Here is a 13,752-nt window from a genome sequence, read left to right as displayed (position 1 = left end):
AAACCAGGAAAATGACAAGTGAGTCAAAGAATGGTCCATGCTTATACTGACACCTCTATGAGCTGGAATGAATTGATATTTTCCCTATAGAGACAACTAGCATACTAGTGATGACAGATGAAGAAAAGTAATTTGTTAATGGCTTAAATCTCATGTCCATGTAACAATCTGGACACTGGTTTTACAAAACAATTATAGAAATTGCAGTAATTTCTTATTACAATATAAGGAAATCACTGATGGTCTAGAAAAACTGCAAATAACAGAATACTTTTAATACATTTGTATTAAAATAATTCAGTTGATGTTTCTCAACAGTATCCTTGGTTCATTGTGATACTAACTCAGTTACTAGATTTAGAAACAGCAAGTTAATATCCTAGTAATGATGTAGTTGCTATACATGTATGTCAGTTTTTTCCACCTTGACAATTTTCTTACATTTCAATTGTGTAAGATCAAATAACATAATTGTATATCTAAGGAAACGACTAATGATTTTTATTTTAATGGAAATGTAGTTATATGGACCGGAGAAGTGCTATTATCCTCAACTTTAGTCCATTTCACTTACATATAATCTCATATCCCAATTAATATGTTTCCATAATTAATAAAAACATTTATATTTTTAATTAACAACACATCATTTACTTTTATTCTATTACTAAATTCTGTGGAACATTTTGATTTTTACATAATTAACTCTAAATAGCATCAAATCTGTCTCAGTCATTCACTTTGGCAGTATATTGATATCACTTGAAAACTTGGCAATTTGGCATGTTGAATAATGTGAAATGGAAAAATTGAATGAGTACATAAAAAGTTTTCAGATAATTTTTAACAATTAATGTAAATATGATTTTATCATGATCAAACTTTTTAGTAGAAACATCACTGAAGAAGAAAACAATTGGTATACCTAAAATATCTTAAAAAATCAATAGAAATCAAAATCAAACATCAACATAATATTTCAAATACTGAGGGCAGTATAGCATGTATGCCCAGATCACAAATTGGCAAGAATGTTTGAAATTCATTGCAGTATACTGATGGGGTGTATGGGCTTCACATCCCAACTTAAACACGCAAAAACAGAAGTGTAAATTTGTGACAATATATAGCATTTTCGACCAAACACCATCAAAACTTGGTGCTCGTCTCGTCTGGTTCTGCCTCAAACACATCTGACTGACGTGGATTAGTGAGAGTTTCTGTATCCTCCTTCTGTAATGTTCCAGCCTTACTGCCGTCTGACAGGGATGACTTGATTGAGCCCGGTATGAGGTAGTCATCCTCAGACACCATTACCTGGTCAGGGCTTCCTACTGACCGGTAGCCAGTGTCCTCGCTTTCACAACAATTCTCATTTGATGATTCCTTTAACACATTCACTTTAGTCTTGCCAGGATTTTCACAGACTAAGTTAGGTGTATCCTCATCTGATTCCACATGAATATCCTCATAATTCCTGGGATTAACACTAGCTCCCTGCTCATCCTCTGAGCTATCCTGTTCATCAGCATGCCCCATGGGTTTGTGTGGGCTCTGCTTGATCTTGTAATCATCTATGTGAATATAGAAGTTGGGGTTAGGTACCACTTGTTCTTCATCCTTCACGCCCTCATTGAGACAGCGACGGTCCTGCTCCATTCGCTGGATCAGTACTTGTATCTCATCACTTGTTGCATAAGCGAGATCCCGTTGTTCAGCTCGGTTCATCGGAAAATTACTGTTATCCCATGGCATATGGTATGGGTTTGCCTCTATTTCTGGCGATTTTTTGTTTACCTTAGGAGTTGGAACTGGAGGTGGAATTTTCACATCAGAAGGAAAAAACTGTCCACTATGTTTTTTACCTGGAGTAAAAGTTTCCATGATTTTTCCAGGACTAATGATACTGCCAGTGTCACCAACAGGCTTACCATTGGTAGCCCCGACTGTTTCGTAGTAATTCCCCTCGTTTGGTTCATACCTATCGGCCAGGGGAAGTGGTGGTGGGATATTTCCTCCTGTCAACACTCGTCGTGTTTCATCGTCATGTTCCTTGGCTTTTCTCCTATATCACAAAAGAACAATATCAGATCAACAATGGGTACATTTAAAATATCATTGAAGAAAATTGATAAAAAATTTAGAGAAGAAATTAATTTTCAATATAATAGCTCAAAACGAAATGACTAGGAACTATGTAAATATACAGCCAAATTGAGATATTAAGACAATTTCATAATCTCTCTCTTGTAGAAAAGGTTACTTTTTAATATATACATTTCATTACTTAATCAAATGGAATTTTGAAGAACTTAATATATGTTTCAAATTAGAATTAGATCAATTTTAACATCATTGATGCTTACTTAATACATAATACATACCAAGAATTCACTGAATTTTATACAGTTTGGACTTCTATCTGGTGAATTACCTTTTTCTTGATTGTCTTCGTCGGATGATACAGATGAGGAGGATAAGTAGAAGGAGAACAATAGCACCAGCTGCAGCGCCCCCTATGATAGCTGGCCACTCTGGAGAAAAAGAGCAGATAACTCTGTCAGTTCTGTTACAACATGTTAATGCACTATGAGTTGTACAGGCAGGAAAAATATTTTCAGCATCAATGGTCCCTTGGGCAAGTTTGGGTTCAAATGGAATTGCCCAATGCTTAAACACAGTGATCCAATTAATCTAAATTAATGGTATCTTAAATTAATCTTAGGAAATGGTAAAAATTATGAGAAATTTTGAACTTGCCAATTGGGCAAGTAATCACCAACATTTACTTGCCCACTGAGCAAATTTACTGGCCCTGGGCCATCAGGTTTTTTCTCGCCCTGTTGTCACGTACAAAATGAAAAATGACTGTAAAGATGCTGCATCCCTAAGAAAAAGTAATTATTATCAACAGACAACAAGTGTTGACTGTTACCAAACGCTACATACTTAACACAGTTGCTATTACTAAACTCAAAAAGTATGAGCTTTTCTTTTGTTATTTCTTAAAACAATGATGAGTAAAAAATAAGAAATATTAAAATTACATCCCAAAGAATTTCTATCCTACTCCGCATCTGTATTTGGTATGTAACTTTTGGTCTTATAAATGATAGTTTTTAGGGTTCTATACCATGGGTGCCATTTTTGGCATTTTTGTAGCAAGCAGTGTAAACTCTGTCAGTGGTATAACATCTTTAAAATTCTACACTCATATGAAAACAGAAACACAATGTTATATTTAACTGAAGGATTATTGGTAATGTATATAGTAACAGTGACCTTTACCCCCAAAAGTAAGAGGTTTGTTCAAGATATCCTCATACTTGACTGTCAGCATGAACAATGACCAGACAATGACACAAGAGACAACATAATGTTATGTAGTCATGTACGGAATATTTATCTCGTCCATGGTTTCACTGAGGGGAGGATACAAATAAACTGAACTGTTGTTTTTAAATTATCACATCACTACCTGGAAATAACAAGGATATAAAGTCAATGACATGATACCATGGTAATATCTAACAAGCTAGATGGACATAATGCATTTTATGTAAGAAATGAGTGTCAGCCAGAAAACTTCCAAACTGATGGCTGACAAATCTGGTTATTAACCCAGATGTTTTAATCATTATAATGTCATACCTGTGTGTTCCTTTGACCGTGCTCCACCCCTATCTGCATCGTAACCTGGGAGGGGACCCTGTGTGCTGTCTCCATTCCCATCAAAAATACCATCTGAAACACAAAAACACAAACATTATCCCAAATATAACAAGAACTACACAACAAGATCTAGAGATTCCCAGTCCTATTTTAAAGGTCTTTGTAGAACTGGTCATTACACTGATCACAGATCACAAACTGTCAATGACATATATTTCTTTGTTACTAGATCCAGCGTTAATATCAATGACGTATATTTCTTTGTTACTAGATCCAGCGTTAATATCAATGACATATATTTCTTTGGTACTAGATCTAGATCCAGCGTTAATATCAATGACATATATTTCTTTGGTACTAGATGCAGCGTTAATGTCAATGACATATATTTCTTTGTTACTAGATCCAGTATTAATGTCAAGGACATTCTTTGTTACTAGATCCAGCGTTAATGTCGATGACATATATTTCTTTGTTACTAGATCCAGCGTTAATATCAATGACGTATATGTCTTTGTTTCTAGATCCAGCATTGATGTCAATGACGTATATTTCTTTGTTACTAGATCCAGCGTTAATATCAATGACATATATTTCTTTGGTACTAGATCCAGTGTTAATATCAATGACATATATTTCTTTGGTACTAGATCCAGCGTTAATGTCAATGACATATATTTCTTTGTTACTAGATCCAGTATTAATGTCAAGGACATTCTTTGTTACTAGATCCAGCGTTAATGTCAATGACATATATGTCTTTGTTTCTAGATCCAATGTCAAGGACATTCTTTGTTACTAGATCCAGCATTAATATCAATGATGTATATTTCTTTGGTACTAGATCCAGCGTTAATGTCAATGACATATTTCTTTGTTACTAGATCCAGCGTTAATGTCAATGACATATATTTCTTTGTTACTAGATCCAGACTTAGTGTCAATGACATATATTTCTTTGATACTAGATCAAACGTTATTGTCAATGACATTTCTTTGTAACATTAATACTAGTGTCAAACACATGTATTTTCTTTGTAAATTGGTCTGGAGTCAAGCTATATATTTCCTTTATCAGTAAATGGAGTGTTAAAGAGTCAAGAACTCTACAAATCACAAAACCTTCACTGTTTCCCCAAACTTTACCTTCACTAATCGTTGCTTGCGGATTATGTGTTTTGGGAGTGGTTGGTATCATTTCCACTGGACCACAAAATCGTGGATTTTCAGCACTCTTCTTACCACACGAAATGACCACCTTTTGGCCAGATAAAGTTGCTGTAATGAGACAAGCAAGAGATTCAAAGTAGGGTTCATTATTTCACTCATAAATTATGATGTTTATGTTGTGTGTAATATCTTGAATGCAAAGATGTGCTTTATACATGTGTATAACTGTGTTAATTTTTAATCAAGAAGTAACAGTAATTATGCCTCATCTGTCCTGTTTTGTTAGTATAGTGCCTTGGTAATTTTTAAGCAAACCCTTAAATTCACTTATTTCTTAAATTTTAAACAACCCAACCAAACTTCCCCATTGATTAAGTGTTAGTATACATGGCCAGTATACATTAAAGACGTGTAAATATTGATCATATGCATTGTAAAACAAACACAAAACCCAAAATCACTTATTCTTAAAATTCATGTAAATATGATATTTTTACATAAAGAAAAATCATCATATGCATTCTTCCCAAAAAGAGAGAAAAAATACATCTGATGTATGAAAGAAGTTGTTTCAACTTGACAATAAGCTAATTTTTATGTCAATTGGAGAAGCAATAAAGATGTGGTATTATTTTCTCAAAAAACAAAGGTTTTATCCCCAAAATAAACAAGGTATATACATATATATGTAGTCCATAATATAATGCATCTATATTCCAACTTTTTTTGAATAAAACTGATGCTTATTAAGAAACTAAGGTAAACACTAAACTTTAAAGTAGATCCCCAGTATCCCTTATTTCCAGTCACTGGACATAAATTCTGGGTGATTTTCAGTGAATGAATGGTGTTAAGATAGATACCATGTGATTTAAATATATATCAAGTTTGGTTATATTTGAACTTATACTTTTTGAGCAATGGACCAAAACGAAAAACTTTAAAGTGAAATGTCAGCCAACAGGACACCGTCCCAACAGCCAGAAAATTAACACCATATAGTCTCACTTCTGTGACTTTTCCTCACAGACGAGACAAACATTCTGGTACTATAAGTATCATCTAACCAATTTAGGATTATTCATGTTTTTTTTCAGACTAAAGAGTTAAAATTATTTGCATTTTCATAACGATGATAAAGAAGAATTTTAGTCTGGACCAGAGAGATACCTAAATAACATCTTCAAGTTACCAAAATAAGAAAGTTGGAAAGTATATTTCATTTCATTAACAAAATATGTAGGAAATAACAGAAGAATCTGTGTGATCAAGCTTCATCAGCAGGACAACACAAGGACAACACAAGAAAATTGGTTTTGTAAGCCTGTTCTTCATTCTCTTATGTATTCAAAAAAAATTCTTATCATGATAATACAATATGTATTTCTCACATTGTGCATGAAACATCTCTTATACCAGTAATATTACATGGAGGTAGTATTGCCAAACTTGTATACAATGGAACAAGTGACTAACTGAGTAGTGAAAGTTTGAGATAAGGTAGACTGTTAAACATATATCACCTGTAAGTTTGACTTGCAACAAATCTAAGAAATAAAATTATGCATAGGAATATATATATATCAGTATATACACCTATACCAGACTGCTGACATTTAAAAGTGTCTTACCTTTGACTTGCAGCCACACCTGGGCAGGGTACACGCCTGGTTCGTAGTACATTGACATGCGGGCGTAGGAGGAGGAACTGTAGTATATGTCCATGAATTGTCGGTAGAAATGATTTGTCTGGCATTTATAGTCCCGAGGACCATTGGTATCAGTGATGGTGAACTTGGCATGTGGGTGACACTTGGAGATATTGCTGGCTTCATGAAGACGCACATCCACGGTACGGAAATGAAGTTTCGCGATAGAACTACAGTCAGAAGTAGATAGGATACAGACACAGCGGTTTGACTGCCGGTTAGAGGTTTCCATATGTGTGCCATTAAATATCAGGTTGATGGTGTCTCCTTCCAGGGACTGATTGGAACACATGTCTAGGAAGGAGGAATCTAAAACAAATCACAACATTAATTCACTCAATACATCATGTAATAACTAGTAATATGTTTTTGAACTATGTCTGCCATTGCTCCATTTTGATGGGCATGAAGCTAAACACAACAATTTGACTCCTAAAAAACTTTCATATAAAATCCTAACACCCTTTCACTTTTCATGGGTGCATGACAAACTCTGCAGATCTCCCTAACCAAAATATTCGACGTAGAATGTTAAGTATAAAACATGTCAAAATTCAAGTAAAATATAGTAAAATTTTCCTTTAGACTGCACAGCATTAATGTCTGAACACCATTGGCATTATTGAATGTGACTGACTGACAAAGAGTACCACTTGATGCCTTGGATCACTTCCTAGTGCATAAAAGAAGTGTCCATGCTTTTAGTCAGGTCATAATTATGCTTCAAAATTTCTTCTAGGAATAGGGGTTACCTGGATGCAGGTTTCCTGCATTTGATGCAGAAATTATATGAAACCACTGGAATTTGCCACTTAGGCAATAGTACATAATTTGATAAATGTACATTTTTCATGAAACTTGACAACTGGTACTAAGAATACATGTTACATTCAGGAATGAAATGCAAATAACACAACCAACAGGTACTGTTTCGATAACTACAATCTATGGTTGACAAGGTTAACGGGGCTCATTGGACATATAGAATCAATGGTTTACACTTGTGACTTATGTTAATGGAAGATTTTTTTCACTTTCTTTCGATCACTGCCTTTGAACCTCTACATGATGTTAAATGTAGACAGGATGTTAAACCACAAACAAATCAACAGATAAATCATCAGTCCAGTCTACAATGTACCTAGGCAGAACCCGGTTACCTGATGACTCGGTGTGATGACATTGATAAAGTGCAAATTGCAGCAGTTGCCAAAATGTTTGGAGTTAAATATATATTTTGGTTGTGTCATATGTAATGATTTATTTGTATACAACCTTTATATTTATTACCTTAAGTACCTAAAGACATGTGAAAAGACTTGATAAAACCAAGTGATATACTAGGTATATCACTACTAGGTATATCACTAATTAATACAATACTGGGTTTGATACACCAAGTCTATTCACATTCATACTTACCAAACTAAAGAACCTATGTTTCATAATAAGTTTCCATACAGTTATTTCGTGCCCTATTTTAAACTATATTGTTACACCAACCAATTTCTTTTTATTCATTTGCAGAACTACTTTTACTTACATGTCATTTTTTAGCTATCAATATTTCACAGGAAGTGTTTTTATAAGATGGTCCTAAAATGTATGCATGTCGTAAAACTTAAGTATACACCTATATAGCTACATCTACAGTATGTATGTATATATATGAATATGATATATATCAACAAGTTTTAATATTAAACGTTTCCCATTTTCATGCTGCATGGACATTACCACTTTTTAATGAGTGATTATATATGAAGTATAAGAAGTTGTACCATCAACACATTTGTAGGAGGCCCGGACGTAGTTGGTATGGTTTCTGCTGTTACAGGTATATGCTGCGCTATCAGCTTGGAGCCAGCCACACCGCTGCATCCCAGAACAACGCTTGTACACATCATATGCCTTTGACTCTGAAAATGGCATTCTACAGTCGTATGGGTCATATCTGCAGCATTTATCAAGGTCCTGACAGGCAGAGCTAGGACACTCTGAAGTCAGAGGCTTGGAATAGTATTGCAGATCTTTGATGGCAATCTTCTGTTGGTAGGGACATTCTAGAGAGTACTTATCATTACATTCTCCAGCACAGGCCGTCTTAGTCCACACATCTCTGCCTGGGAGGGACACTACAATGCCAAAATATACTATAAAATTACTGTATATAGTAACACAAGATACCTACATAACCTGCTTTATCAGAGATACAATCAATGAAAACATTAGATGGACATTAAAATTACATGGAAATCACATTTGTTTTGTCTTTAACCTGATGAAGAACTTAAATATTCTCCCTACCCCACAACCTGTGCCAGCTTATATATAATTATATTAAGTTCTTACCATGTAAACATATATGTAAAATACTGTACCAGAACTTTAATTTTCAGTAAGTCATTTTGTCTAAAAGCGAACACAGACTTGGCACAGATGTCCAAACAACAGTAAATATACCCAGTATATGGTATGCTAAGATATACTATGATACAAATATATGTATATATGGACTATGGGGTTTTATATACCATGTACAATATTGTATTATCTCAAAAATAAAAGCCATAATGGTATAAATGATGTCATCTAAAAAACTCACAACAGTACTAGTAGTGGCAAGCATATATACTATAATGAAGAATAATGTGTCATTTATATACATCATGTATGACAACTTTTTGGTTTGTTTGTTTTTGTTTAACGTCCTACTAACAGCCAGGGTCATTTAAGGACGTGCCAGGTTTTGGAGGTGGAGGAAAGCCGGAGTTCCAGGAGAAAAACCACCGACCTACGGTCAGTACCTGGCAACTGCCCCACGTAGGTTTTGAACTCGCAACCCAGAGGTGGAGGACTAGTGATAAAGTGTGGGGACACCTTAACCACTCGGCCACCGCGGCCCCTGTATGGCAACACTTCATTTTACACATGTACATGAAGTATAGCACTAACACATATAAAGACTGAAGTTCAGGTGCTCTACATATATACGTATACTGACTCAATTAACTAGCCCATTTAAGTTTATTATAACTTGGGGATGTCATCAATGTCATACAAGCATGTAATTGTGACATAATAGCAAGAATTGAATGTAATTCCTCAGAATGTGCACTGATAACTGCAGGTTGGTTACATTACATTCTTACATGTAACGCCTCATTAACACTGTAAAAGACATCGGGCCAAAAGAAGATAACCACAGGGACTTATATATATACATGTACACATAATGCATGCATATGTACATTTAAGGACCACGGTTTGGAAATCTGTGCCAAGTTCCTGTGTTGATAACAACTTTGTGTCTTATATAGTATTCAATACCAATATCAGACCTTAAGTTTGAAGAACAGAGATTTGAACACTATAGCATTATGCTGAGAATGATCTACCTTATGATAATTTTAAGTGCAATGCATGTCATCACAAAGCTAGACTCATGATATATATGAGAACCATATCATGAAATAATCAATACCTTATATAGGCAGACAATCTAATTAAATTTGAATACTAATCTAATGATGACAGAACTATACATGTATAGCAATTTCCATACACTGTTATTGGACAAAAGCCAATTACCTTTCACCATGTTAACTGTTATTTCTCACTATAAAACAACTGTCAAAGAATGAGATTCCCTAATGAACATGCTTCTCTTTGCCCTTAAGGCATCCCATCAAGAACACCAACGTCAACATGGAATTCAATCAATTTCAACCACTTTAGCGAAACCACAGTGAAAACTAATTAAAATGGTCGAATCATTTATAAAAAGAAAACACTGCCTCAGTAAATGTTGAGTGTAATGATAGTGCGAAATGAATTAGACTTGAAAGTGTTATTGCACATAGGGAGTAATAGTGCAAGCTGTTTAGCAAATTCCAACACAGAAAATGTAGTCTTGTAACACAGTTAGTCGTATGATTATAGAAGTGTTTTATGGTATCTATTCCATGTATGGTAGACTACACCTATATATTATACATGTACATGTTTTACATATACACAGAGCAAGCTGCTGTGCTTGTTACCATACCAATACAGTATACCGTATATACATTTTACATGTATATGTGATGACACATTTCAATTGTAAAGTAAAATGTGAACCAAAACAAGTGAAACGTGTGCACAGATCTAGATCTATTAGTATTAAAAGAGGCCAGTACATGGTACTTTATATAATTACTAGCATAAATTGTAAAGAAAATTAGTGTCTGGATCATATATAAACAACAGTAGCTAGCACTCTTGAAAGAAGTATTAACAAGAAATATCTTTAAAAAAGATAAACCGCATAGTTCTAATGCTGGTAGTTATAATGTAAAACTGCTGGTGAAATATGCGTTTCAGCACGGATAACAAAATTATATCAGTTTGAATCATTTTTGGTGATAATAAGACTGCATTTGAATCAGGAATATAATTTCATTAATGTGTCATTTGAAAAGATACATCCACTTATTCAGCTTGCATTCAATCTTAACTTTGTTTCATTTTTAACTGCATATCTGTATTTTGCATCTACCGCTACATTGACCAATCACATACTTCCTCTTGACCAGTAACGCCACCTGTCGCGTCATATCCGGGGCCAAAAGAATATTATACGGCTATGCCGAAAAATATTTCTTCTGAAACAATAGCGGTACTATAGCTAGCTAGCACCCTTGAAAGATGTATTGAAAATATAACAGTTTTAAAAAAGTGTGTTACAGTAAAGTAAAACAAATAGATACAAAACACTTCAACCTACAGATTATCCTTCAAAACCCTTGTTACAAAATTATATATCCTTCAAAAACCCTGTTACAACATTATGTATCCTTACTATCCTTCAAAATCCCTGTTAGTAACAACCTTATCATTCAAAAACCCTGTTACAAGATTATGTAACCTCAAAAACCCTGTTAGTGACCTTATCATTCAAAAACCCTGTGTTGCAACATTATGTATCCTTCAAAAACCCTGTAATTAGTGACCTTATCATTCAAAAACCCTGTTACAACATTATGTAACCTTCAAAAACCCTGTTAGTGACAACCTTATCATTTAGAAACCCTGTTACAACATTATGTATTCTTCAAAAACCCTGTTACAACATTATGTATTCTTCAAAAACCCTGTTACAACATTATGTATCCTTCAAAAACCCTGTTACAATATTATCCTTCAAAACCCCTGTTACAACCTATCAGACTGTACATTAAGTTTTAGAAGACAATAGAATCTTAAGTTTATCAAGTGACTGATTGAAGATCGAGGGAAAAAAAACCTCTGAAGAAAATCATTAAATTTAAAAGAAAAGATCAACTAAAAGAGCACAACTGCTCTATCTTGTAATTACCAACTGACAGTTTTGTATACTACATGTACCTTATTAATTTCAAACAAGCTGTCTAATCATGATCAGGAATAACCAGCTCTACTTCAGACAATTACGTATATTTCATAAAACCAACATATCTCCACATAAAAATATCCAAATGAATAATACATTGCAGGCTTAAAACAACTTCTAATTATCAAATTGAAAATCACAAAGTTTGCAAAAGAAAATGCCTTGGCATTTCATAAGACATAATATTCCAGACAGACAGTCAGACACAGTTGTTTCAATGTGACTGAGGGAACGGCAGTAGAGACACATACTCAAGATATATATATACAACAAGCATTATAAATAAGATCTGAACTAAAGGAGACTCTACATAAACATGTCTTTATATATAAAGTAGAGATTGTTATTGTCGATTTGTCAGTGTATAAATATCCTAATGACTTGTTGCAGGTGATTGTTCTTAATTCAACGAGTGAGAATTTTCAGGAAAAGTAGCATTATGTCAGCAATTTTCTTGAAGTTGAACAAAAAATGAAGTTTCATCAAAGGTTAGACTTTGCTGAGTACAAAGATATCGGTAAATGCAAGGGAATAGCTATATATATAGTATATCAATAGAATTGTGTACACTTGTGACATTTTTGTATCACTGTGCAGCTGATTTGAGGGTTAGCTTCAAACAACTGAAATAATATTGCCTCTCTGTTTTCATGGAAAATGTTATGTGACTATATATATGCCAAGGGTCAAAATGTATGCACTGCAGTGTTCATAAAACTGAAGCACAGCAATGTAACAGTAACATATTGTATACTATACTGTATGAATAAAATAGAAACACACACTCAACATGACCACTTCTTTAGAGAACTAAACTGAAAAGTGGCTAATATCAAATTTAAAGATGTTCAACAGTAACCTCTTACCTTGTATTGAACATTACTGAAGAGTATATAGATGTTCAGTCTACAGTTAATTAAGTGTTCCAGGGAATATTTATAGTATAACAATGACACTACACCATACAATCTGATGAGTGTACGGTACACATATTTCCCATGATATATCCCCTGACTATTCGTATCAGGACATCGATTACACGTGTGTACTGAAATAAAACACTGAAGTGACTCACCCGGGTGTCCAGTGATTATGGTGTCTGCCATATATACGTACCTACGTAAGTTAACAGGTGTCCGGCGAGGAGACAACATAGCGCCCATGTTCGGGTCCACTGTCGCCCTGTTACAGTGTGCATGCTGCTCCGACACCATCACACATACCCTGCATCGGTCTGATCCTACAGCACAGCCTCCCTTGATCGTTTGACAACTACACAGACGGTTCGTCGGTCTGTGACCTTCCGGTGCTATTGTTTACATCCGTCATTTACATCAGCTTTTACATACCAGCGTACGTATATTCCTCCGTCTTACATACGAATGAAATATTGGAAGGTACTTATTCACCCAAAACAACCATAGATTTTCAAAAAATCATGTTTTCTGTGCCAGATATTGCTCCTTGTTGAACCTCCATGTCGCACCTGGAAAGGAACCGGAAATAACCACTCAAATGTGACAGGTGTTATTGTTAACTGATGTGTTGTGGGAAATTAAGCGCTTAGTTAAAAATGCCCGGATATTTTTGTTAACCAAAGAATAAAAAGAGGTACGGATCTATCTAAGTGTAAATTAATTATGGTAATAATTTCTCCATATTTCGAACGAACATAATGTGCATTTGTATGTCGACCAAATTAAGTAATTTTAAGAGTAAATTTCCCCGCTATCAAATAATGACCAGGCATTAGGCCTAGTCTAGTATTTTCGCGCGTGAATTCGAACC

At 34.5% G+C, this 13,752-nt stretch overlaps 1 protein-coding gene across 1 annotated transcript; it reads right to left on the bottom strand.

Annotated features, from left to right (window-relative positions):
- Positions 1-683: 683 nt before the first annotated feature.
- LOC117329405 lies at positions 684-13,458 on the bottom strand. Its single transcript, XM_033887352.1, has 7 exons — positions 13,081-13,458; positions 8,333-8,686; positions 6,474-6,860; positions 4,819-4,950; positions 3,652-3,744; positions 2,435-2,534; positions 684-2,065 (listed from the first exon to the last, which is right to left on the bottom strand). Exons 1-7 carry the CDS (start codon positions 13,160-13,162, stop codon positions 1,150-1,152), a joined length of 2,064 nt encoding a protein of 687 aa, XP_033743243.1. The 5' UTR covers positions 13,163-13,458; the 3' UTR covers positions 684-1,149.
- Positions 13,459-13,752: the final 294 nt, after the last annotated feature.

Source organism: Pecten maximus, chromosome 1 (assembly GCF_902652985.1).
Source record: "Pecten maximus chromosome 1, xPecMax1.1, whole genome shotgun sequence".
NCBI lineage: Eukaryota > Metazoa > Mollusca > Bivalvia > Pectinida > Pectinidae > Pecten > Pecten maximus.
Note: the sequence above shows the minus strand (reverse complement) of the source record. Positions and strands in the feature narration are given on the sequence as shown.